Source organism: Sorex fumeus, unplaced genomic scaffold (assembly GCF_029834395.1).
Source record: "Sorex fumeus unplaced genomic scaffold, SorFum_2.1 ptg000041l, whole genome shotgun sequence".
Classification (NCBI taxonomy): Eukaryota; Metazoa; Chordata; class Mammalia; order Eulipotyphla; family Soricidae; genus Sorex; species Sorex fumeus.
The window spans coordinates 7,196,378-7,221,186 of NW_026606098.1; the positions used below are offsets into that span (position 1 = coordinate 7,196,378).

At 52.9% G+C, this 24,809-nt stretch overlaps 1 protein-coding gene across 1 annotated transcript; it reads left to right on the plus strand.

The window, feature by feature from the left end:
- Positions 1–6,160: 6,160 nt before the first annotated feature.
- Positions 6,161–7,108, plus strand: LOC130028815 (olfactory receptor 1361-like). Its single transcript, XM_056119661.1, has one exon. The coding sequence runs from the start codon at positions 6,161–6,163 to the stop codon at positions 7,106–7,108; it is 948 nt and encodes a 315-aa protein (XP_055975636.1).
- The last annotated feature ends 17,701 nt before the right edge of the window (positions 7,109–24,809 follow it).

Sequence of the window (24,809 nt, forward strand, 5' to 3'; positions counted from 1 at the left end):
TCATCGATTAGCTCAAGCGGGCACCAGTAACTTCTCACAAAAAATTATGAGACTTGTTGTTACTGATTTTGGCATATCAAATACAACACGGGTAGCTTGGCAGGCTTTGCCATGCGGGCGGGATACTCTCAGCTTGCCGGGCTCTCCGAGAAGAGGAATCGAACCTGGGTTGGCTGCATACAAGGCAAACTCCTACCCACTGTGCTATCGCTCCAGCCAAGCAAATAACTATCAACTTTATTTTTTGTGTAGGCTTTATTCAGTTGATTGTTAACAACTATTTCTGTTTTCCTTTCAAGTAAAAACAGTCCTTGCTTTTCATCAAAGTTGGAGAGACTTTGTCATAAATTCTCTCTGCTTCTTTCTTTCCTCATGTTCTAGGATTTCCATTTCCATAGTCCAGTGAGTATGAGAAACAGTATTCCGGGGGTTTGTAGATCCTGCTAATTTCTTTCTTTCTGGTCCTCAGGTGGATGTAGCAATTCTGTATTCCGGCGTCATGATTCTCTCTTCTGATTTTTTTCACTTGATGGGACCTTCTGTGGAGCCTTTCTAGTGAAAATTTTATTTTTGACTATTCTTTACGGACCCAAAACATATTTTGCTCTAGCACTGTCCTCCCATTGTTCATCGATTTGCTCAAGCGGGACCAGTAATATCTCCATTGTGAGACTTGTTGCTACTGTGTTTGGCATATCGAATACATCACAGGTAGCTTGCCAGGCTTTGCCGTGTGGGCAATATATACTCAATAGCTTTCTGAGCTCTCCGAGAGGGGCAGAGGAATCAAACCGGGGTGGCCCGGGTTTGCCGCATGCAAAGCAAATGCCCTATCCATTGTGCTTTTGCTCTAGGTATTATTTTTTATTATCATTTGAGCCACACCTGACAGTGCTCGAGACTTAGAAATGATGAAGTCATGAAATCTGCATATAAGTGGATTAACATGGAGAGTACCATGCTAAGTGAAATGAGTCAGAAAGAGAGGGACAGACATAAAAAGACTGCACTCATTTGTGGAATATAAAGTAACAGAATGGGAGACTAACACCCAAGGATAGTAGAGATGAGGTTCAAGAAGATTGCTCCAAGGCTTAGAAACCGGCCTCACATGCTGAGGGAAAAGGCACCTCAGATAGAGAAAGGACCACCAAGTAAAGGATGCTTGGAGGACCTGCTCTGGATGGAAGATATGTGCTGAATGTAGACTATAGACCAAACATGATGGCCACCTAATACCTGCATTGCAAACCAAAACACCCTAAAGAGAGAGAGTCATAGGGAATGGGCCTGTCACAGAGGCAGGGGACATGGGGGATGGGTGGAGGTGGGAGGGATACTGGGAACATTGGTGATGAGAATGGGCACTGGTGGAGGGATGGGTACTCAATCATTGTATGACTGAAATGTAAGGAAGAAACTTTGTAAGTCTGTAACTGTATCTCACGGTGATTTATTTAAATATATATATGAAAAATAACATTTCCCCTAGGTTGAAGCTAACATTTCTGGCGTTCCTGCCTCCCTATTAGCTACCTTGTTCTGTCTATTTTGATATGTATGACACCATTTCTAAAGTCCACAGGAGTACACGTAAGTTTATATTTCCATTATTATTTCCCTTCAGAAAGAGTGAGGTTCTGATGTGAAACATCACAGACAGACCCAAAGTCAGTTCAAACCTGAGTGAAGACAGATATTCCTGAACTGCTGTCTAGGTGGAATGGTGTCTAGGTGACACTCAAGAATCGACTTATGAGTGACTCAAACAACCAGAAAGCAGAGTCGCTCCATTTTCAGTTACCTGCGGCCAGCAGTTCCCACTCTCAGACAGCACCTGATCTGCTGTCAGAGCAAAGAGTCAGGACAGCTGGCACCCAAGTCTCCCTGCCCATGAAACTCCCTTTCCCCTCCATGGACATGTGCTCACTTGGGCAGCACACAAACTAATTTCATGGCACACGCATTGGAAAGGTTCAGACACAGAGGCGTGTGGGATACTGGGAGGTTAACAATCAGAATGTGTTAGAGGTCTGTGTTCATGCGTGTGACCAGGTGAGGGGGAGGAGCCCTTGGGACGTCAGCCAGCACCAGGCAGCAGAGGGGAGTCCCAGAGCACGCAGGGTGCGGCCACACACAGGTGCTCCAAGGGTCAATGTGGGGGGTCGATAGGCAGAGCCCAAATGTACCCAGGCACTGATACCAGGTGTGAGGATGAAAGTCAACTACCCTGTTCTCGGGGTTCTCCCGAGGGCAGAGAACCACTTCCTCCACTCAACTGTGGAGGCTCCCAGCAAATCGCTTCACTGCAGGCTTGATGGGCAGAGACAGCTAGCAAAGGTGAGTGGGAGAGGACCAGGCGGGGGGCAGGGGAACAGGCAGTGCCTGTTATTGCTCTGTGACGAGGGAAGTCCTTGTCTTTGGCTTTCTCCACCATGGCTCCCACTGCTCCCTGGTGACCCTGTTCTACGGAACCCTCATTGGGGTGTATTTCAACCCCTTGTCCACCCACACGGCCCAGAAGGACACAGTCGCTGTATTAATGTACACCATTGTCACTCCCATGATGAACCCCTTCATCTACAGCCTCCGGAACAAGGACATGAAGGGCACCCTGGTGGATCTGGTTGGCAAGAAGTCAGGTATTTCTCAGTAACCAGAGCTATGGACATGCCAGTGGCCATCAACACTTCCAGGCTGTCCTGAACTCCTTAAAAGGCCACTCTGGAATTTTCTCTTGGATCACTTTAGTGCCTCAGTCGTTGGTTTATCAGAAGCCAGAGGCTTGCTTGGCAGACAAGAGTGTTTGTTCTCTTCGAGGTAAGGACAGTTGGGGTCGCCCAATAGTGTCTCGAGTCCTCCTCCCATTGTCTCCTAATTGCTCACCACAAACAGAATCCCTGAGTCACAAAGGGAATCCTGCCCCTCCCAGTCAGGCAGAGACATTCCAACCAGGCTGACTTCCCCGCTGGCACCTGGGATGACCCAGGGATGGTCTCAGCATCATGGGAGTCTGGTTGGTATTGCCTTCTGCTCATTCCACGTCACTAAGCCATGTGCTCAACGTGCGTGTTCTGGAATGCAGCGGTTTTACCATAGCCATAGCCACTCCATGTACTCTGGGCTGTCTGTTGTTCTGCATGTGATGCCAATGCCAAGTCGTGGGAACTGGAGCATGGAAGGGTGAATAACCAACCAGACACAAATACTCTATTAGACTCCTAGAATTTCCCTAATGAAAGGCCGTGGCCCAGGTGGCCCAAGGACACTCATAAGGTTGTCCCTGGAAAGCCATCAGATGACCTCTCATGGCAAAAGAGTGTGGGGCGTATATGCTAGGATGGTGATGGAATATTGTTTCTGTTCTGTGACTACATGTATAGACTTCATCCACATTCTCTCTCTCCTAAAATAGCACATTCCTGGTGGTAGGACTTTGCACAATTTTTTCACTAGAGCTCTGGGGTTGGAGTATGGGAGATGGTGTGGGTGATGGTGAACTCTAACGAGGATCACTTGCTGCTGGGGCAATAGTACAGTGGGTATGGCATTTGTCTTGCATGCAGCTGACCCGCTTTCAATCCTCTCTCGGCATCCATTTGGTTCCCAGAGCACCAAGGAGCAATTCCTGAGGGCAGTTCCAGGAGGAACCCACTAGCAACGCCGGATGTGACCCATGTGGCCCCTCTTTCAGGCTGCAGAGGCTGTCTTAGTCCCATCAGGTAGCAGAGCTCAGGGAGCATATGCAGGGCCAGAGACAGAACTGGGACTGGTCACATGCGAGTCCAGTGCCTGTATCACCCCCTTTGCCGGAAGTTGTCATTAGGTTCCAGCCAGAATGCAGGGGAATGGGGCTAGTTTCGGTGAAGTTGATGCATCTCAAGATTATCCTAAGTCGCCTCCTCCAGATGGAACCCCGGTGACCATGAGCCTTTACAAGCATAGCTCGAGTATGCGGGAACCAGGACTTGGACTTTTCCTCCAAACTGCCTGGACCGCCCTGGCCCCCAGATAACCTCTGATTCCGGAAGTCATGCCCACAACCCGCCCCCCAGCACCATCTTTACGGCACACAGCCACGGAGAAGAAAGGCCGCGGGGGGCTCCACAGCTCCAGGAGAATGCACCAGGTCCTGAAGAGAGACGAGATCACCGGGAAGACCCAGATGGGGTAGGTGTCGCATCCCGCCTCCTCCAGATGGAACCCTGTTGACCATGAGCTTCTACAAGCATAGCTCGAGTATGCGGAAACCAGGACTTTTACTCCAAACTGCACGGCCGCTTACGCGGCCGCGCGACATCTCCCTGTATGCAAGGTGATCAATGGAAAGTAAATCATCCAACGTTTCTCCCTGAAAACCAGGCTTAACTCTTATACAGGCCACAACACCCAATGGGAGAGAGAGAACAAAAGGGAATGCCCTGCCACAGAGGCAGGGTGGGATGGGGGTGGGGGGTGGGAGGGATACTGGGATCTGAGGTGGTCGGAAATGGTCACTGGTGGAGGGATGGGTATTCAAAATTAATTAATTAATAAAAAAATATAATCTAGAGTCAGGAATGCAGATTAAAAAAAGAATATCCTAAGTGCTGTCGACTTTTCTACTTTAAATGGTGACTCTTATGCTCTATGTGTGAAAATCACAGTTAAACTAACTCACTCTGCCAGGCACCAGCAGGTATTAGCCACAGACATCGGCAGGCCCTACAGAGCGACACATCCTTCCAGTATCCAAGACACCTACACCTAGGCCCAGAGCACAGGGACATCCTAGAGCCAGACACACTCATCGCTGTGCCCAGGGCAGGTGCCCAGATGGGTTTGGAGGCCAATCAACAGGCCCCTAACAAGACTCAGGGGACTGAGCTCAAGCGAGGGTGGAAGGTAAATGGGGCCCTGCTAGCACTGGGTCTGCCTATGGGACTGACAGCGACCTCACCTCGCTCTCAGACCATGATGCCCCAGTGTTCCTGTTGTCTGCACCGACAAAGACACTCCTGGCACAGGTGAGTGGGCAGAGGGAGCCCAGTCCTGGGCACGGGGACAGGAGGCAGGGGCTGTGGGGTCTCCAGACCTCACTGCAGTCTCTTGTCCCCTCAATCATTAATATTACATGAAAGGAATAAAGCAGGAAACACCAGTGCATGTGTGAAACCTGTTCATAGGTTCCAAATTCTGATACTTGCATCACAGCTGACATTTGGGAACAAGACAGACATGTCTTCTGGGGAGTGGGGAGGCTTGTCCCCAACCTCTTTATCCTAGCATGCGATTGGGTTCTGTGTCTGAGAGGAAGGGATGGGCGGTCACTTCTTGCTTGTGCCCAGTGCACAGGAAGAGTGAGAAGAGTGTGGAGAGCAGGGCTCTGGGGCCAGTGTCAGGTGTCAATGTGGGGAAGGGGGCTGGCGCTCCAGTGGTGGTGCCTGTGGGGGAGGCAGGAGAGCTATCCTGAGCCTGCACAACCAGCATGGTCAGTGGCTGCTGGCGAACAGGGTCGAGGTCTGAAGGGAGGGGCAGTGAACTGCAGCTGCCTGCGCGTCCTGGGGAGAGCTGTGTCACAGCGACTCTTCGCCTGAGGTCTGGAAGAGCTGAGGTAGGGGACATTGTTTCCCTTTGGAGAAAGAAGCTCAGAATCCTGGGCACGTGCGGCAAACGTGGGGTCACGCCACGTGTGCATAGGCTCGGTGGGGACCGTTTCTTTTCAGGGTTCTTTTTCCCACATCGGGCAGTGCTCAAGGGTGACCTCTGCCTGTGCACTGGAACTGCTCCTGGCTGTGCTACAGACCACAGGGGAAGCCAGAGATCACGCCAGAGTTGGATCGTGATCGTTGGATCACCTTCCTTGCCGTGCTGTGCTGCCCGTGGAGACGCCACTTCTGCACCCCACCCTCTGCTCTTCTGTCTCCCTGTAACCCTCTCTGCTCCTCAGCAGTTCACATTAGCTGAGATGCCCAGGTATGTCGGGTAAAAACTTTCAGGGGATCCAAGAAACTCAGATCCTAGTGGAAACTGATAGAAATGTTGTAGTCGTGGATGGGGTCCAGGTTAGGAAGCAGTGTGAGATGTATCTGAGTTAATGTGCAGAGTCAGGAGTCAGTATCAAGACTGGGTGATCTTGGTCGGAACATGGCAGCTTCCCATTTGCTCTCATTGATCCAGGATGTTCTTGGAAGGGGGAAACCTCAGCCAGGTCTCCGAGTTCCTCCTAATGGGCCTCTCCGAGGACCCCCGGGAGCAGCAGCTGCTCTTCATTATCTTTCTGGTTATGTACCTGGTCACAGTGCTGGGCAACCTGCTCATCATTCTGGCCATTATCACCGACACCCGGCTCCACACCCCCATGTACTTCTTCCTGGCCAACCTGGCCTTCGTGGACATTTGCTTCACCACCACCACGATCCCAAAGACACTCATCAATCATGTCACTGGGGATAAAGGGATCTCTCTAGCTGGATGTTTTACCCAGACATTCTTCACTATCTTGTTTGCGAGTCTTGACTGCTACCTGCTGCTTGTCATGGCCTATGACCGCTACGAGGCCATCTGCCACCCCCTGCACTATGCCACATCTGTGACACCCCAAGTCTGCAGCCTTCTGGTGGGGGCATCCTGGGCCGCATCATTTGGGCATTCCTTGGTACATGTCGTATTGCTGAGCCGTCTCTTGTTCTGCACGCACAACCAGGTCCCTAATTTCTTTTGTGAAATAGGCACCATGCTGAATCTGGCCTGCTCTGACACTTTTGTCAGCAACATAGCAGTGAACTCAGTGACTGCCGTGACAGTCATTTTCCCCTTCGTGGGCATCTTGATCTCATACTTCCTTATCTTCGCGGCTGTGCTGAGGATTCCGTCCAAGACAGGCAAGCAGAAGGCTTTCTCCACCTGCGGCTCCCACGTCTCTGTGGTGACCCTGTTCTACGGAACCCTCATAGGGGTGTACTTCAACCCCTCATCTGCTCACACGGCCCAGAAGGACACAGTCGCTGCATTAATGTACACCGTGGTCACCCCCATGATGAACCCCTTCATCTACAGCCTCCGGAACAAGGACATGAAGGGCGCCCTGGCAGCCCTGGTTGGCAAGAAGTCAGGTATTTCTCAGTAACCAGAGCTATGGACATGCCAGTGACCATCAACTCTTCAGGCTGTTCTGAACTCCCTACAAGGCCACTCTGAAATTTTCTCTTAGATCACTTTACTGTCTCAATCGTTGGCTTATCAGAAACCAGAGGCTTACTCGGCAGACAAGAGTGTTGTTCTCTTCGGGGTAAGGACAGTTGGGGTCGCCCAATAGTGTCTCGTGTCCCCCCCGCCATTGTCTCCTAATTGCTCACCATGAGCAGCAGCCCTGAGTCACACAGGGACTCCTGCCACTCCCGGTCAGGCAGAGAGAGTCGGGCCAGGCTGTCTTTCTCACTTGGCACCTGGGCTGACTAGGGATGGTCTCAGCATCACAGGAGTTTGGTCGGCATCGCCTTCTGCTCAGCCCACGTCACTAAGCCGTGCACCCAACATGCATGTTCTGGGGGGCAGTGCCTTTGCCACAGCCACTCCTTGTGCTCTGGGCTGTCTGTTGTTCTGCTTTGTGATGTCAATGCCGTGTCGTGGGAACTGGAGCATGGAAGGATGAATAACCAACCAGACAGGAATACTCTATTAGACTCCTAGAATTTCCCTAATGAAAGGCCGTGGCCCAGGTGGCCCAAGGACACTCATAAGGTTGTCCCTGGAAAGCCATCAGATGACCTCTCATGGCAAAAGAGTGTGGGGCATATATGTTAGGATGGTGATGGAATATTGTTTCTGTTTCGTGACTACATGTATAAACTTCATCCATATTCTCTCTCTCCTAAAATAGCACATTTCTGGTGGTAGGACTTTGCACAATTTTTTCACTAGAGCTCTGAGGTTGGAGTATGGGAGATGGTGTGGGTGATGGTGAACTCTAACGAGGATCTCTTGCTGCTGGGGCAATCATGCAGCTGACCAGCTTTCAATCCTCTCTCGGCATCCATTTGGTTCCCGGAGCACCAAGGAGCAATTCCTGAGGGCAGTTCCAGGAGGAACCCACTAGCATTGCCGGGTGTGACCCGTGTGGCCTCTCTTTCAGGCTGCAGAGGCTGTCTTAGTCCCGTCAGGTAGCAGAGCTCAGGGAGCATATGCAGGGCCAGGGACAGAACTGGGACTGGTCACATGCGAGTCCAGTGCCTGTATCACCCCCCCTCGCCCATCGTTGTCATTAGTTTCCAGCCAGAACGCATGGGAATGGGGCTAGTTTCGGTGAAGTCTATGGTGCTGCATCTCATGAATATCCTAAGTGCTGCCAACTCTTCTACTTTAAATGGTGATTCTTATGATCTATGCATGAAAATCACAGTTAAACTAACTCACTCCACCAGGCACCAGCAGGTGTTAGCCATCTGTCGGCATGCCAACAGATGGACACTGTCACTGCTGATGTACACTGTGGTCATTCACATGATGAATCCCTTTATCTCCAGCCTCGTAATAAGGATATGAAGGGTGCATCACCAGATAATCTCATCACCAACCACTCTCCAGATCACACAGTTGCTTCTCCCGGAAGGGAGCATAATATGATGCCCCCATAGCCAAGCCACTGGACACCTTGCCAGGCCGTTTTCACTTGGGGTGCCACAGTGGGGGGCGGGTAAGAGCCCTCCTCGCCCCAAGGAACTCGGTCCGTCCCAGCAGCTGACCTCCACAACCCAACTGCTGCCACGCTCCAGGCCGCTCCCCATACATTCGGGCCCAGCCTCACATATGAGTGAACATATTCCTGGACCACACTTAATAAGACACTCTCTACCCATTCTCCATAATTACCACACCATATTTGATGGAGTTCAGACAGTAAAAAATATATTCTGGAGCACTGGTGCACCTTCATCCACGGTGGTTTACCAGGCGTCTCTCGATTTGCTCCAGCGCCTGCCTGAAACTTTATCATCACACTGTTTGCTGACTGAAAACATAAAATCAAATCCCTCTTCCTCTGTAGAAACAGGCTCCCACTCACATACCAAGGATTCCTTATCTGCTTTCGACTTTTTTACAAAGCTTGACATTCCAGTATCCCTCTTCATTGTTGCGTATTCCAGGATTTTGTCTCTTTATGGATGTATATCACTGTCAACGCAACCCAGTATCTGTATCACAAAGTGTGTCATCAAGAACCACCAAAATTTGAATGGAATATGTATTTTCACTAACTTGCTTCCAATTTTTTCATATTTCTTCCCATCAGGGTGTCTGGTTATCTATGGGTCAGATAATCTTGGTAAGAGAGATTCCCATATTCCCATAACAAACAGTAAATGTGTTTCGCATGCTAGAATAATGTTAAAAACTCAGAGTGGTGGAGAATGTGCACTGGTGGAGAGATGGGTGTTTTATCTTTGTACGATTGAAACTCAAACATGAAAGCTTGTAACTGTATCTCACGGTGATTCAATTAAAAAAAAAAAAAGAACTCAGAGTGTATGTGCTACTATATTCAGTGGTGTGTAGTTCAATCTCCCTTGTCAGCAGAGGGTCCCCATCAACCTGCTTCAGCAACCCATGAAGGAACTCTACAAGTAGTGGCCGTCCCCATCTACCCAAAAATCAGACTGTCCGGGCTTGAGGTCTTTGTACCTACAAACCAAACCTCAGCATGACTGCCCGCTCACGTGGGGCATGATGAGTCTGTTGAGTGCCAAGCCCATGGCTTTGAAACAGGCTGAGTGCCTGTAATCATTCCTTGCATCCAAGCAGTGCCTCCACTGCAGAGTTAGCTGATATCCTTGAACGTGTTTTTGTAATTTCAGTGTGGAACATGTGTCCTATAATGTTCATACTGTTTATATGGCATAAAGATATTCAGCTTTTAAATAGACCGAAATGTAATGGACTTTGTGCTTAAATAAAAGTCACTATCAGGAGACACATCACCCCACAAGAGTGGGTGTATTGGCCTATAGACATAGATGTATATGTATATGTATATATATATATCTCATTTTATGTAGATAAGGTTGGCTGATACAATATGATCAATATGTCTGAGGGTCGGCCTGCCAAGAAGGTAGGGATAGAACTTTCTGAGAATGTGAGGGACCCCAAAATGAAAACCATAGCACAGAGCAGGATCCAACACAATCTAACTTGGGAGAAAGAGAGAAGGAGCAGCAAGTCCTGTTCCCAGTCCAGGATGTTGTCTGTGCAATGAGGCGCACACCCACAGGAAAGCAGGCAGCAGGAGCTCAGCGAGCCTCACCTGGCAGGCCAGAGAGCTGGGCTGGAAATCCGTCCTTTCAGAAACCTGAGTGACAACTGGAGCAAGACCGGGCAGGTTTGGGGCAGACTCGGGTGGTGGTGGGACACCGAAACAATGGTGGCAGGATTGGTGTTGAAATATTTAATGTAATCACTTATTGTGAACAACTTCATGAAAATAAAATCTAAAAATTAAAAAAATCTAAAAATTTTAAAAAGAATAACTATGTATATATTATCACACAAGGCTTAATGTGTAACAATATGTTAGTAATCTCTTATACAAGGGCTTAATGGCTCCAGGATGAGCTACAACAATCTTCACACACTTTCCTCCAAGGAAACTTTTTTGGAATCATTTTTATTGGACTATTCACAGCAAACAATGCAAAATAAATTATTTAGGACCTGCTTTGGGTGCAGGCTTGGGTGATGGTGTGAAAATTCAAATTAATGGTGGTGGTGGTGGTGGTGGTGGTGGTGGTGGCATGCCACCAGACTCCATGCCAGCCAGGCTGTTTCACTCGGGGCACCCCAGAGGGGGGCGGGTGAGAGCCCTCCTCGCCCCAAAGGACCCAGCCCCGGCAACCTCTAGAACCCAACCGCCACCACGCTCAAGGCTGCTCCCCACACACTCGGGCCAAGCCTCTCACATGAGTGAACATATTCCTGGCCTGCGAGGCCGCAAATGCGGCCGCGTGACACATCATAAGACACTTTCTACCCATTCTCCCTAAGTATTACACCACATTTGATGTGGTCCAGATAGTAGGCAATGAATCATAAATGGAAATATATATGCATACATACATGTTTTATATATGCATACAAAAGCTCACGTCACTCAATGTTTAATCTTCAACATGTTAGTGATATCCTAAAGAATGTCTTAAAGGCCCCTGCCAAAATAGAACAATCTTCACACTGGTTCTTATATGAATACTTTTTTGTAAGCATTTTCAGCAGTTCTTCATAACAGACAATACAAAATACATTATTTCAGTTTTGCTTTGGAACAGGGATTGGGGCTTGGGATAAAAACATCCCAAATTTGGTGGTGGGAAGGTGTAATGGTGGTGGGATTTGGTGTTTGAATATTAAATATAATCAAATATTGTGAACCACCATATAAAATTTTTTAAATTTAATAATAATAATAATAATGGGGGTGGGAAGATGTAATGGTGGTTTATTTTGACTGCAATAAGTTATTGTGAACAACTCTTTTCTTTTTTTTTGCTTTTTGAGTCACACCCAACCGATGCCCAGGGGTTACTCCTGGCTCTGCACTCAGGAATCACTCCTGGCGGTGCTTGGGGGACCACTTGGGATGCTAGGAATCGAACCCGGTCGACCGCGTGCAAGGCAAACACCCTACCCTCTGTATTGTGAACAACTTCTTAAAAATTGAATTAAATTAAATTTTTTATTTTAAAAAGTACCAGGGCCAGCAGTACCCACAGGATGCTTCTGCAGCAGCCTGCAAGTCACCTGTAAGAACAGGTAAGCACTTGAAGTATGCCAGCTTGCAGGAGGTGCAGGCGACAGACAAGGGTCAAGGTGCATGTGATGATCCCAGTTCAATCTCCGGCACCACCTCCCACGGCAGGTTGTCTTCACCGGGGCACCTTGGAGGAGAGTGGGTTGAGTTTCCCTCCCTGCCCCAAGCAGAACCCCAGCAGCCGAAAACCTCCAGAACCCAGTTGCAGCTATGCTCAAGGCCACTCTCCACAAGCTTACATGAGCCTCATACATGAAGGAACTGGCAGAGGAACCCAGGTATGAGGGATCTGTGGCTGAGATCTCCAAACCTGCTCAGATCGGGTCTGGGCTCCTCCACCCAGCTCTCCAGCTTGGCAGTCACACCCACAAATTGGTAGGACGACAGCTGAATCTTACGAAGACAATGTTTATGAGAAACAGCCTCATTCCTGACGCCCCATTCGCTCTCAACGGAACGACCATCTCCGAATGCAACAGCTATGTGTACCTAGGTCGAGAGGTCAACATGACAAATGACCTGGCACCCGAGCTGCGCAGGAGGAAGAGAGCGGCTTGGAACGCCTTCAAGAACGTCGAAGCAATAGCTAAGAGGACGAAGAATCTCCGGCTCCGGGCACATCTCTTTGATTCCACTGTTCTTCCTGCATTAACATATGCCTCAGAGACCTGGGCCCTACGCAAACAAGATGAGAACGCTATTCAGGTCTCCCAAAGAAGAATAGAAAGAGCTATGCTTGGAATATCACGTTTCACTCAAATGAGAGAAAGAATCCGGAGTTCTGACATCCGTCGATGATCAAGAATCAGGGACGCTGTCTCATTTGTCAAGGTGTCGAAAACCAGATGGGCTGGTCACGTAATGAGATTTAAAGACGACCGCTGGACTAGAGCTGTTACCGACTGGATTCCACGGGATGTCAAAAGACCGCGTGGCCGCCCACCTACCAGATGGTCAGACTTCTTTGTCAAGATCATGAACGATCGGTTTGAGGCCCTTCATGTTCCCGGAGTGAACAGATGCCATTGGGCTACACTAGCACGCGACAGGGACAAATGGAGATGTTACTGGCTCCCACTCGAGCAAATCGACGACTAACAGGAAGTTAAGTGATTAAGTGATAAAGTGGGGAGGGCTACCTCACTCCACTTCCCAGTACACATGGAAGCACTGGCAGTCACCTCCATGAACCAACTCCAGGGCCACCCTGTAAGCTCTACTGCCAGCCTTGCTTCAGGGATCCCTAAATAAATCTCGAAAGAGATCAAAAGCTCAGACCCATGCATGACTAAACAGACCAGAGTAAATTGGAGGGAGGTGGGTTGGCCTGTGCCTGCCCAAGCAGAGCCCCCGGCAGCTACTTGCTTCCACAATCCAAAAATCGCCCCCATACCCCCAAGCCTGACTCCACCATCTCAGGATGGACCTCACCAAGATACAATCTGCTGAAAATTTTGTAATGTGGATCTTAGCACACCAACAACCCTGACCCAGAGACACAGCAGCAAGTCCCGGAAGACACCACAGTGCCAGAGATCTTGATATACCAAGCCAATTTCACCGGGGTACCCCAGATGGAGCAGGTGTACTCTCCCTACCTACTCCAGATGGAATCCAGGTGACCAAGAGCTTCCACGAGCAAGGCCAAGGTATGCGGTTTCCAGGACTGAATCTTTAGGCTGCCCCTCTCCATCCCTGCCCGATGTCATGCCCACAATTTGCCTCCGTGTGCCATCTTGGTGCACCAACAGCCCTGGCCCAGAGACTCCCAGTTGAATCCCAAAATGGATTAGTGCCATACAGAGATGTCTCTGGAACCCAACTAATGATTTATAATATAGAAATTTGCATTTACAGTCGTGGCTGTGCGAGCTCTCATAATATTCAAAATGAGCAACGGAAAATAAATTATCTAGCGCCTGCCCCTGACAGGTAGGCTTAAATGGTGGTGGGAAATTTCGAGCAAAACATAATTCCCAAAATTAGAGAGAGAGAGTACTGGGGAAATTGTCTGCCAGGGAGGCAGGGTGAGGACTGGGATCTGGGTGGTGGAAAATGTGCACTGGTGGAAGGATGGGCGTTCCATCATTGTATGGCTGAAGCTCAAACATGAAAGCTTTGAAACTATCTTACGGTGATACAATTTTTTTAAAAGAAGTAATTTGGAGTTCATGCCCAATTCAATCAGTTTAATCAATGGCTGAACTAATAGCAGCGCTATATTATTTTTAAAAAAAGATACATACGATAATCTTTCAGTACTTGTATTTCAAACCATAATGCCCAAAAGAGAAAGGGGGAGGTAGAGAGAGGGAGAGGGAGAGAGAGAGAGAGAGAGAGAGTAAAATGCCTGCCACAGGGGTTGGGGGGAAGAGGGGACAGGAAAGGGAGGGAAACTGGGGACATGGGTGGTGGGAAATGTGCACTGGTGAAGAGACAGGTTTTGGAACATTATGTAACTGAAATCCAATCATGAAGAATCTTGAAACTGTCTATATCACTGTGAGTCAATAAAAAATATTTTTAAGGAGTAACCCCTGAGTACTGCCATGTGTGTCCCATAAAAAAGACAGAGAGAGAGAGAGAGAGAGAGAGAGAGAGAGAGAGGACAAGCTTGGGTAAATAGGATCATAAATGAAAGAAAAGAAGCTTCTTCCCCAGATGCTTCCGAAATACAAAACATCACAAGATCACTATGAAAAATTCTCTGCCCACTAGCTTGGAAAGCCTAGAAGAAATGGAAATGGGAAAAATACTAATATTCTCCACCTCCCAGTAATGACGGGACTTTAAATACGGACAGTAGCCAAAAATGTCCCCAGTACTGAAAAGCCAGGTCTGCATGGGTTCACTAGTGAGTTTTTCTAAACCTTCCTAGCCTCAAATTCCTCCACAATGAGAAGAAACAGGATTGTTCTGAATAGCTTGCTAAGGGAACTGCTTCTCTGAGAAGAGGAGAATTCTACTTTATTTATTTATTTACTTACTTTTTGGGTCACACCCGGCGATGCTCAGGGGTTATTCCTAGCTCATGCACTCAGGAATTGCTCCTGGCGGTGCTCAGGGGACCATATGGGATGCTGGGAATCGAACCTGTGTTGGCCATGTTGGCTGTGTGCAAGGCGAACGCCCTACTCGCTGTGCTATTATACTTTATGAGATCACATCATGATGAGAGCCAAGAAACGTTCCGTGGCTGGCGGTTCCCAGCAGGGAGGAAGTATGAGTGTCTGTGAACCCAGCAACGCAGGAGAGTCCCCTCAATACCCAGGCTCCAGCCACCCAGGGTTTGGGGCACAGAGAAATCCCAACACCTGGCGCCCAGCACCCCCACTGACTTCGGGCTCAGAGGAACACGAAGGTCAATCTCAGGAACTCCGACCAGACCCAGGGAACTCGCCTGAGGAGAGAGAATGGAGGTTAAATTCGGCCTGGGGAGCCCGGTCAGGATGGGGGAGGCGGTGAGCCCTGCTTACAGCGAAGGGGCCGGCGGGGCTCCAGGCTCGGGTGCCGTGATCTAGGCACACAGCCAACATGAGGGAGGAACCAGAGCATGGGTGTGTGTCCGCCAGGGGCGGGCTTCTGGTTTTAGCACAGCTGAAAAGTTTTGCAACAGGGACCAGAGAGATACAGCAGGTGAGGTGCTCACCTTGTGTGTGGCTGACCTGAGTGTCATCCCAGTATCCCATAGGGTCCCCATGCCACTGGCAGTGGTCCCTGAGTGCAGAGGCAGGAGCACTGAGCAACGTCAGGTGTGATCAAGAAGCAAAATTGTAAAATAGAAAAACTTTGCAACAAAAGATCCAGGGAGACTCTTGCCTGACTGGACCCTCCCACCAAGCCCCCTCCCCCACCACCACCACCACCACCCTGGCTGTAAACAGAGGCAGGAAATTCTGCCTTGGAGAATTGAGTTGAAGCAGGTTGAGCTGCAGGTGGGCAGCAGGTGTGCAGGAAGCAGGTAAGAAGTCTGAGCGTTTGAAATGAGTCAGAAAGAGAGGGACAGACAGAAGGATTGCACTCATTTATAGAATATAAAACAACATAATATGAGACTGACACCCAAGGACCATAGACACACGGCCAGGATGATCGCTCCATGGTTTGGCATCCTGCCTCATGTGCTGGGGGAGAAGGCAGATGGGATGGAGAAGGCATCACTAAGTCAACAATGATCGGAGGTACCGCTCGGGATGGGAGATGTGTGCTGAAAGATAAAGGACTGAACCTGATGGCCCTTCAGTATCTGTATTGCAAACCATGATGCCCAGAGTAGAGAGAGCATAATAAGGAAGGTGCCTGCCATAGAGGGATGGGGTAAGGGTGGTGGAAGGGATACTGGGGACATTGGTGGTGGGAAATGCACACTGGTGGAAGGATGGGTATTCCATCATGGTATAACTGGAACTCAACCATGAAAGCTTTGTAACTGTATCTCACAGTGATTCAGTAAAAAAGAAGTCTCAGCTTTCAGTCTGGGGTGTCAGAACTGGGATTTTCAGCCAAGAGAAGTTCGTCTCTCAGTGGTCATGCTGGTGAGGGGGTGAACCAGAGCAGAGAACAGTCAGGTCCAGTTGTGAGAGGGAAAAGCAGAGAATCTGGTGTGGGGTGGAGGAGAGGAAGGTCAGAGGGAGAGAGGTCAGTGAAAACTCAGGGTGCAGGGGGGAGTGAGAACAGTGGGTAGGAGCCTGCGTTGTGCATCTGATCCCTGGCACCTTACCTGCCCCCCAAGCATGCCAGGAGAGATTCTTCAGTGCAGAGCCAAAAGTAAGCCCTGAGCACCACTGGGTATGGCCAAAAAAAAAAAACCTCAAGGTGCAGGCCTGGGGTAGAGACACGGACACTTCCTGCATCTCTCGAGAGGGAGGAGTTGATCTGAGAGCCAGTGCAGGCCGAGGACAGCCGGGGAGGGCAGCGGGGAAACACGTTGATTTAGTTATGGGCACAGGGCAGGTTCAGAGAAGATGGAGCCTCTTGAAGTCTGGTGGACCTCAGGATGGACAGACATCAGGGATACGGGACTGTGGCCAGTCTGGAAGGGACATCATGCAGATCCCACAATTCAGTGCTTCTCCCTCTCCCCGTCTCTGGTTCCTGTTTTTCTCTCCCTCCCTCTCTCTCCCTCAAGGTTTACATGGCATTGGGTTGGTGAGGCCTCTGTGTGTCCACTCAGGCTTCCCTCTAACGCGTGGTCAACACTCATGCCCAGTTCAGAGCACACCCACATACAGCGTGTGCCACTTAGGGCTCCCTCTTGTCCTTGGCCCCCTCTTTTTCTTTTTATTTTGCTTCTTTGGGTCACACCCGGCAATGCACATGGATTATTCCTGGCTCTGCACTCAGGAATTACTTCTGGCAGCGCTCAGGGGACTATATGGGATGCTGGGAATCAAACTCAGGTCGGCCACGTGCAAGGCAAATGCCCTACCCGCTGTGCTATTGCTCCAGCCCCTGGCCCCCTCTTGATCCCTTATTCCCTCCCACTCCCTCTTGCCCACTTACCTCGCCAACACTGGTTCCTGAGACCAGCGATTGGTTGGGTTCTGGAGGTTTTGGGCTGCTGGGGCTGGGTCCCATGGGACAGCGAGGGCTCTCACCCGCCCCCCTCTGGGATGCCCCGAGTGAAACAGCCTGGCGTGGAATCCGGTGGTGGGCATCATGTTATGCTCCCTTCAGGAAGAAAAAGCTGTGTGATCTGGAGGTGGCTGATGACGAGATTATCCAGCAGGAGGTGGCTTTTGGGTGTGACCTTAATCTTGAGAAGGCTGATATGTGGAGTCACCAAAGTCCAGAGGTGGTGGGAGGAATGTCTGGGTTTCTTGGGAGATTTCCACACACCGCAGGGACACCATGGTGACCCCTAGAAAGTGGGTGATGGAGGCCACTGCCCAGTTAAAATTTTAACTCCAGCTGTATAACCATTAAGAATTTTTTCATTCACAGCTGCACGACAACTCAAACTCTACAATACGGAAAAACCAGGAGTAGCACAACAGATTGGATGGGATGGACTGTAGAAATCCGATCATTTTTTTTTAATAATGTAGGAATACTGCTATTTGTTCAGCCATCGATTAAGCTGATTTAATTGGGCCTGAACTCCACATTACTTTTTTATTTTATTGTATCACCGTGAGATAGAGTTACAAAGCTTTCATTTTTAAGATTCAGCCATACAATGATGGAACACCCATCCCTCCACCAGTGACATTTTCCACCACCAATGTCCCAAGTGCCACCCTCCCCACATACATACACATTGCAGGCCTCACCCTGCCTCTATGGCAGACAATTTCCCCAGTACTCTCTCTCTAATTTGGAGCATTAATTTTGCTTGAATTTTCCCACAACCATTCAAGCCTACCTGCCAGGGTCGATTGCCTCGAGCAGGCCCCAGTAACGTCTCTTTCATCCTAGCCCTGAGATTATATTCACGGCTCTTTAGGAGAATGAGACCCATCATTGTTACTGGTATTTGGCATATTTGGTACGCCACAGAGAGTTTGCCAGACTCTGCCCTGTGGGCAGGCTACATTCGATAGCCTGCAAGTTTGTCCAAAGTAGGAATGAGATAATAAGATGTCATAAAGAAAAGTTCTGATAAGATGTCGCGCGGCCGCAAATGCGGCCGCGCGGTTCCGGGATCTGTATTTTAGTGTCTCTGAGTCTTGGCCGCTGATGGGATTACACGGCGCCAGGGGGCCAGGTGGTGGGTGTGACCCCTGCCTACTGGAATTTGGAGGATCTGGGTGGAAGATGCTCGACTCCAATCCGAGTAGGCTTGGAGGTCTCGGCCCCGGAACCCGCGTGGCTTTGTCCCTCTGCCAGTACCTTCATGTGTGCGGAGAGTGGTCTCAGCATGGTGGTGGCTGGTCCTGGAGGTCTTCGTCTGCCGGAGCCCCGGTCGGGGCAGGGAGGAAAGCTCGACCCGCTCCCCTCCAAGGGGTCCCGGCGAGGGACACCCAGGCGCGGGGGCAAAAGACTGCACTGTTCTCGTCCGGGATCTGGATTTTATAGTCTCTGAGTCTTGGCCGCTGATGGGATTACACGGCGCCAGGGGGCCAGGTGGTGGGTGTGACCCCCGCCTACTGGAATTTGGAGGATCTGGGTGGAAGATGCTCGACTCCAATCCGAGTAGGCTTGGAGGTCTCGGCCCCGGAACCCGCGTGGCTTTGTCCCTCTGCCAGTACCTTCATGTGTGCGGAGAGTGGTCTCAGCATGGTGGTGGCTGGTCCTGGAGGTCTTCGTCTGCCGGAGCCCCGGTCGGGGCAGGGAGGAAAGCTCGACCCGCTCCCCTCCAAGGGGTCCCGGCGAGGGACACCCAGGCGCGGGGGCAAAAGACTGCACTGTTCTCGTCCGGGATCTGTATTTTAGTGTCTCTGAGTCTTGGCCGCTGATGGGATTACACGGCGCCAGGGGGCCAGGTGGTGGGTGTGACCCCTGCCTACTGGAATTTGGAGGATCTGGGTGGAAGATGCTCGACTCCAATCCGAGTAGGCTTGGAGGTCTCGGCCCCGGAACCCGCGTGGCTTTGTCCCTCTGCCAGTACCTTCATGTGTGCGGAGAGTGGTCTCAGCATGGTGGTGGCTGGTCCTGGAGGTCTTCGTCTGCCGGAGCCCCGGTCGGGGCAGGGAGGAAAGCTCGACCCGCTCCCCTCCAAGGGGTCCCGGCGAGGGACACCCAGGCGCGGGGGCAAAAGACTGCACTGTTCTCGTCCGGGATCTGGATTTTATAGTCTCTGAGTCTTGGCCGCTGATGGGATTACACGGCGCCAGGGGGCCAGGTGGTGGGTGTGACCCCCGCCTACTGGAATTTGGAGGATCTGGGTGGAAGATGCTCGACTCCAATCCGAGTAGGCTTGGAGGTCTCGGCCCCGGAACCCGCGTGGCTTTGTCCCTCTGCCAGTACCTTCATGTGTGCGGAGAGTGGTCTCAGCATGGTGGTGGCTGGTCCTGGAGGTCTTCGTCTGCCGGAGCCCCGGTCGGGGCAGGGAGGAAAGCTCGACCCGCTCCCCTCCAAGGGGTCCCGGCGAGGGACACCCAGGCGCGGGGGCAAAAGACTGCACTGTTCTCGTCCGGGATCTGGATTTTAGTGTCTCTGAGTCTTGGCCGCTGATGGGATTACACGGCGCCAGGGGGCCAGGTGGTGGGTGTGACCCCTGCCTACTGGAATTTGGAGGATCTGGGTGGAAGATGCTCGACTCCAATCCGAGTAGGCTTGGAGGTCTCGGCCCCGGAACCCGCGTGGCTTTGTCCCTCTGCCAGTACCTTCATGTGTGCGGAGAGTGGTCTCAGCATGGTGGTGGCTGGTCCTGGAGGTCTTCGTCTGCCGGAGCCCCGGTCGGGGCAGGGAGGAAAGCTCGACCCGCTCCCCTCCAAGGGGTCCCGGCGAGGGACACCCAGGCGCGGGGGCAAAAGACTGCACTGTTCTCGTCCGGGATCTGGATTTTATAGTCTCTGAGTCTTGGCCGCTGATGGGATTACACGGCGCCAGGGGGCCAGGTGGTGGGTGTGACCCCCGCCTACTGGAATTTGGAGGATCTGGGTGGAAGATGCTCGACTCCAATCCGAGTAGGCTTGGAGGTCTCGGCCCCGGAACCCGCGTGGCTTTGTCCCTCTGCCAGTACCTTCATGTGTGCGGAGAGTGGTCTCAGCATGGTGGTGGCTGGTCCTGGAGGTCTTCGTCTGCCGGAGCCCCGGTCGGGGCAGGGAGGAAAGCTCGACCCGCTCCCCTCCAAGGGGTCCCGGCGAGGGACACCCAGGCGCGGGGGCAAAAGACTGCACTGTTCTCGTCCGGGATCTGGATTTTATAGTCTCTGAGTCTTGGCCGCTGATGGGATTACACGGCGCCAGGGGGCCAGGTGGTGGGTGTGACCCCCGCCTACTGGAATTTGGAGGATCTGGGTGGAAGATGCTCGACTCCAATCCGAGTAGGCTTGGAGGTCTCGGCCCCGGAACCCGCGTGGCTTTGTCCCTCTGCCAGTACCTTCATGTGTGCGGAGAGTGAGGAAAGCTCGACCCGCTCCCCTCCAAGGGGTCCCGGCGAGGGACACCCAGGCGCGGGGGCAAAAGACTGCACTGTTCTCGTCCGGGATCTGGATTTTATAGTCTCTGAGTCTTGGCCGCTGATGGGATTACACGGCGCCAGGGGGCCAGGTGGTGGGTGTGACCCCTGCCTACTGGAATTTGGAGGATCTGGGTGGAAGATGCTCGACTCCAATCCGAGTAGGCTTGGAGGTCTCGGCCCCGGAACCCGCGTGGCTTTGTCCCTCTGCCAGTACCTTCATGTGTGCGGAGAGTGGTCTCAGCATGGTGGTGGCTGGTCCTGGAGGTCTTCGTCTGCCGGAGCCCCGGTCGGGGCAGGGAGGAAAGCTCGACCCGCTCCCCTCCAAGGGGTCCCGGCGAGGGACACCCAGGCGCGGGGGCAAAAGACTGCACTGTTCTCGTCCGGGATCTGGATTTTATAGTCTCTGAGTCTTGGCCGCTGATGGGATTACACGGCGCCAGGGGGCCAGGTGGTGGGTGTGACCCCTGCCTACTGGAATTTGGAGGATCTGGGTGGAAGATGCTCGACTCCAATCCGAGTAGGCTTGGAGGTCTCGGCCCCGGAACCCGCGTGGCTTTGTCCCTCTGCCAGTACCTTCATGTGTGCGGAGAGTGGTCTCAGCATGGTGGTGGCTGGTCCTGGAGGTCTTCGTCTGCCGGAGCCCCGGTCGGGGCAGGGAGGAAAGCTCGACCCGCTCCCCTCCAAGGGGTCCCGGCGAGGGACACCCAGGCGCGGGGGCAAAAGACTGCACTGTTCTCGTCCGGGATCTGGATTTTATAGTCTCTGAGTCTTGGCCGCTGATGGGATTACACGGCGCCAGGGGGCCAGGTGGTGGGTGTGACCCCTGCCTACTGGAATTTGGAGGATCTGGGTGGAAGATGCTCGACTCCAATCCGAGTAGGCTTGGAGGTCTCGGCCCCGGAACCCGCGTGGCTTTGTCCCTCTGCCAGTACCTTCATGTGTGCGGAGAGTGGTCTCAGCATGGTGGTGGCTGGTCCTGGAGGTCTTCGTCTGCCGGAGCCCCGGTCGGGGCAGGGAGGAAAGCTCGACCCGCTCCCCTCCAAGGGGTCCCGGCGAGGGACACCCAGGCGCGGGGGCAAAAGACTGCACTGTTCTCGTCCGGGATCTGGATTTTATAGTCTCTGAGTCTTGGCCGCTGATGGGATTACACGGCGCCAGGGGGCCAGGTGGTGGGTGTGACCCCCGCCTACTGGAATTTGGAGGAACTGGGTGGAAGATGCTCGACTCCAATCCGAGTAGGCTTGGAGGTCTCGGCCCCGGAACCCGCGTGGCTTTGTCCCTCTGCCAGTACCTTCATGTGTGCGGAGAGTGAGGAAAGCTCGACCCGCTCCCCTCCAAGGGGTCCCGGCGAGGGACACCCAGGCGCGGGGGCAAAAGACTGCACTGTTCTCGTCCGGGATCTGGATTTTATAGTCTCTGAGTCTTGGCCGCTGATGGGATTACACGGCGCCAGGGGGCCAGGTGGTGGGTGTGACCCCTGCCTACTGGAATTTGGAGGATCTGGGTGGAAGATGCTCGACTCCAATCCGAGTAGGCTTGGAGGTCTCGGCCCCGGAACCCGCGTGGCTTTGTCCCTCTGCCAGTACCTTCATGTGTGCGGAGAGTGGTCTCAGCATGGTGGTGGCTGGTCCTGGAGGTCTTCGTCTGCCGGAGCCCCGGTCGGGGCAGGGAGGAAAGCTCGACCCGCTCCCCTCCAAGGGGTCCCGGCGAGGGACACCCAGGCGCGGGGGCAAAAGACTGCACTGTTCTCGTCCGGGATCTGGATTTTATAGTCTCTGAGTCTTGGCCGCTGATGGGATTACACGGCGCCAGGGGGCCAGGTGGTGGGTGTGACCCCTGCCTACTGGAATTTGGAGGATCTGGGTGGAAGATGCTCGACTCCAATCCGAGTAGGCTTGGAGGTCTCGGCCCCGGAACCCGCGTGACTTTGTCCCTCTGCCAGTACCTTCATGTGTGCGGAGAGTGGTCTCAGCATGGTGGTGGCTGGTCCTGGAGGTCTTCGTCTGCCGGAGCCCCGGTCGGGGCAGGGAGGAAAGCTCGACCCGCTCCCCTCCAAGGGGTCCCGGCGAGGGACACCCAGGCGCGGGGGCAAAAGACTGCACTGTTCTCGTCCGGGATCTGGATTTTATAGTCTCTGAGTCTTGGCCGCTGATGGGATTACACGGCGCCAGGGGGCCAGGTGGTGGGTGTGACCCCTGCCTACTGGAATTTGGAGGATCTGGGTGGAAGATGCTCGACTCCAATCCGAGTAGGCTTGGAGGTCTCGGCCCCGGAACCCGCGTGGCTTTGTCCCTCTGCCAGTACCTTCATGTGTGCGGAGAGTGGTCTCAGCATGGTGGTGGCTGGTCCTGGAGGTCTTCGTCTGCCGGAGCCCCGGTCGGGGCAGGGAGGAAAGCTCGACCCGCTCCCCTCCAAGGGGTCCCGGCGAGGGACACCCAAGCGCGGGGGCAAAAGACTGCACTGTTCTCGTCCGGGATCTGGATTTTATAGTCTCTGAGTCTTGGCCGCTGATGGGATTACACGGCGCCAGGGGGCCAGGTGGTGGGTGTGACCCCCGCCTACTGGAATTTGGAGGATCTGGGTGGAAGATGCTCGACTCCAATCCGAGTAGGCTTGGAGGTCTCGGCCCCGGAACCCGCGTGGCTTTGTCCCTCTGCCAGTACCTTCATGTGTGCGGAGAGTGAGGAAAGCTCGACCCGCTCCCCTCCAAGGGGTCCCGGCGAGGGACACCCAGGCGCGGGGGCAAAAGACTGCACTGTTCTCGTCCGGGATCTGGATTTTATAGTCTCTGAGTCTTGGCCGCTGATGGGATTACACGGCGCCAGGGGGCCAGGTGGTGGGTGTGACCCCTGCCTACTGGAATTTGGAGGATCTGGGTGGAAGATGCTCGACTCCAATCCGAGTAGGCTTGGAGGTCTCGGCCCCGGAACCCGCGTGGCTTTGTCCCTCTGCCAGTACCTTCATGTGTGCGGAGAGTGGTCTCAGCATGGTGGTGGCTGGTCCTGGAGGTCTTCGTCTGCCGGAGCCCCGGTCGGGGCAGGGAGGAAAGCTCGACCCGCTCCCCTCCAAGGGGTCCCGGCGAGGGACACCCAGGCGCGGGGGCAAAAGACTGCACTGTTCTCGTCCGGGATCTGGATTTTATAGTCTCTGAGTCTTGGCCGCTGATGGGATTACACGGCGCCAGGGGGCCAGGTGGTGGGTGTGACCCCTGCCTACTGGAATTTGGAGGATCTGGGTGGAAGATGCTCGACTCCAATCCGAGTAGGCTTGGAGGTCTCGGCCCCGGAACCCGCGTGGCTTTGTCCCTCTGCCAGTACCTTCATGTGTGCGGAGAGTGGTCTCAGCATGGTGGTGGCTGGTCCTGGAGGTCTTCGTCTGCCGGAGCCCCGGTCGGGGCAGGGAGGAAAGCTCGACCCGCTCCCCTCCAAGGGGTCCCGGCGAGGGACACCCAGGCGCGGGGGCAAAAGACTGCACTGTTCTCGTCCGGGATCTGGATTTTATAGTCTCTGAGTCTTGGCCGCTGATGGGATTACACGGCGCCAGGGGGCCAGGTGGTGGGTGTGACCCCTGCCTACTGGAATTTGGAGGATCTGGGTGGAAGATGCTCGACTCCAATCCGAGTAGGCTTGGAGGTCTCGGCCCCGGAACCCGTGTGGCTTTGTCCCTCTGCCAGTACCTTCATGTGTGCGGAGAGTGGTCTCAGCATGGTGGTGGCTGGTCCTGGAGGTCTTCGTCTGCCGGAGCCCCGGTCGGGGCAGGGAGGAAAGCTCGACCCGCTCCCCTCCAAGGGGTCCCGGCGAGGGACACCCAGGCGCGGGGGCAAAAGACTGCACTGTTCTCGTCCGGGATCTGGATTTTATAGTCTCTGAGTCTTGGCCGCTGATGGGATTACACGGCGCCAGGGGGCCAGGTGGTGGGTGTGACCCCCGCCTACTGGAATTTGGAGGATCTGGGTGGAAGA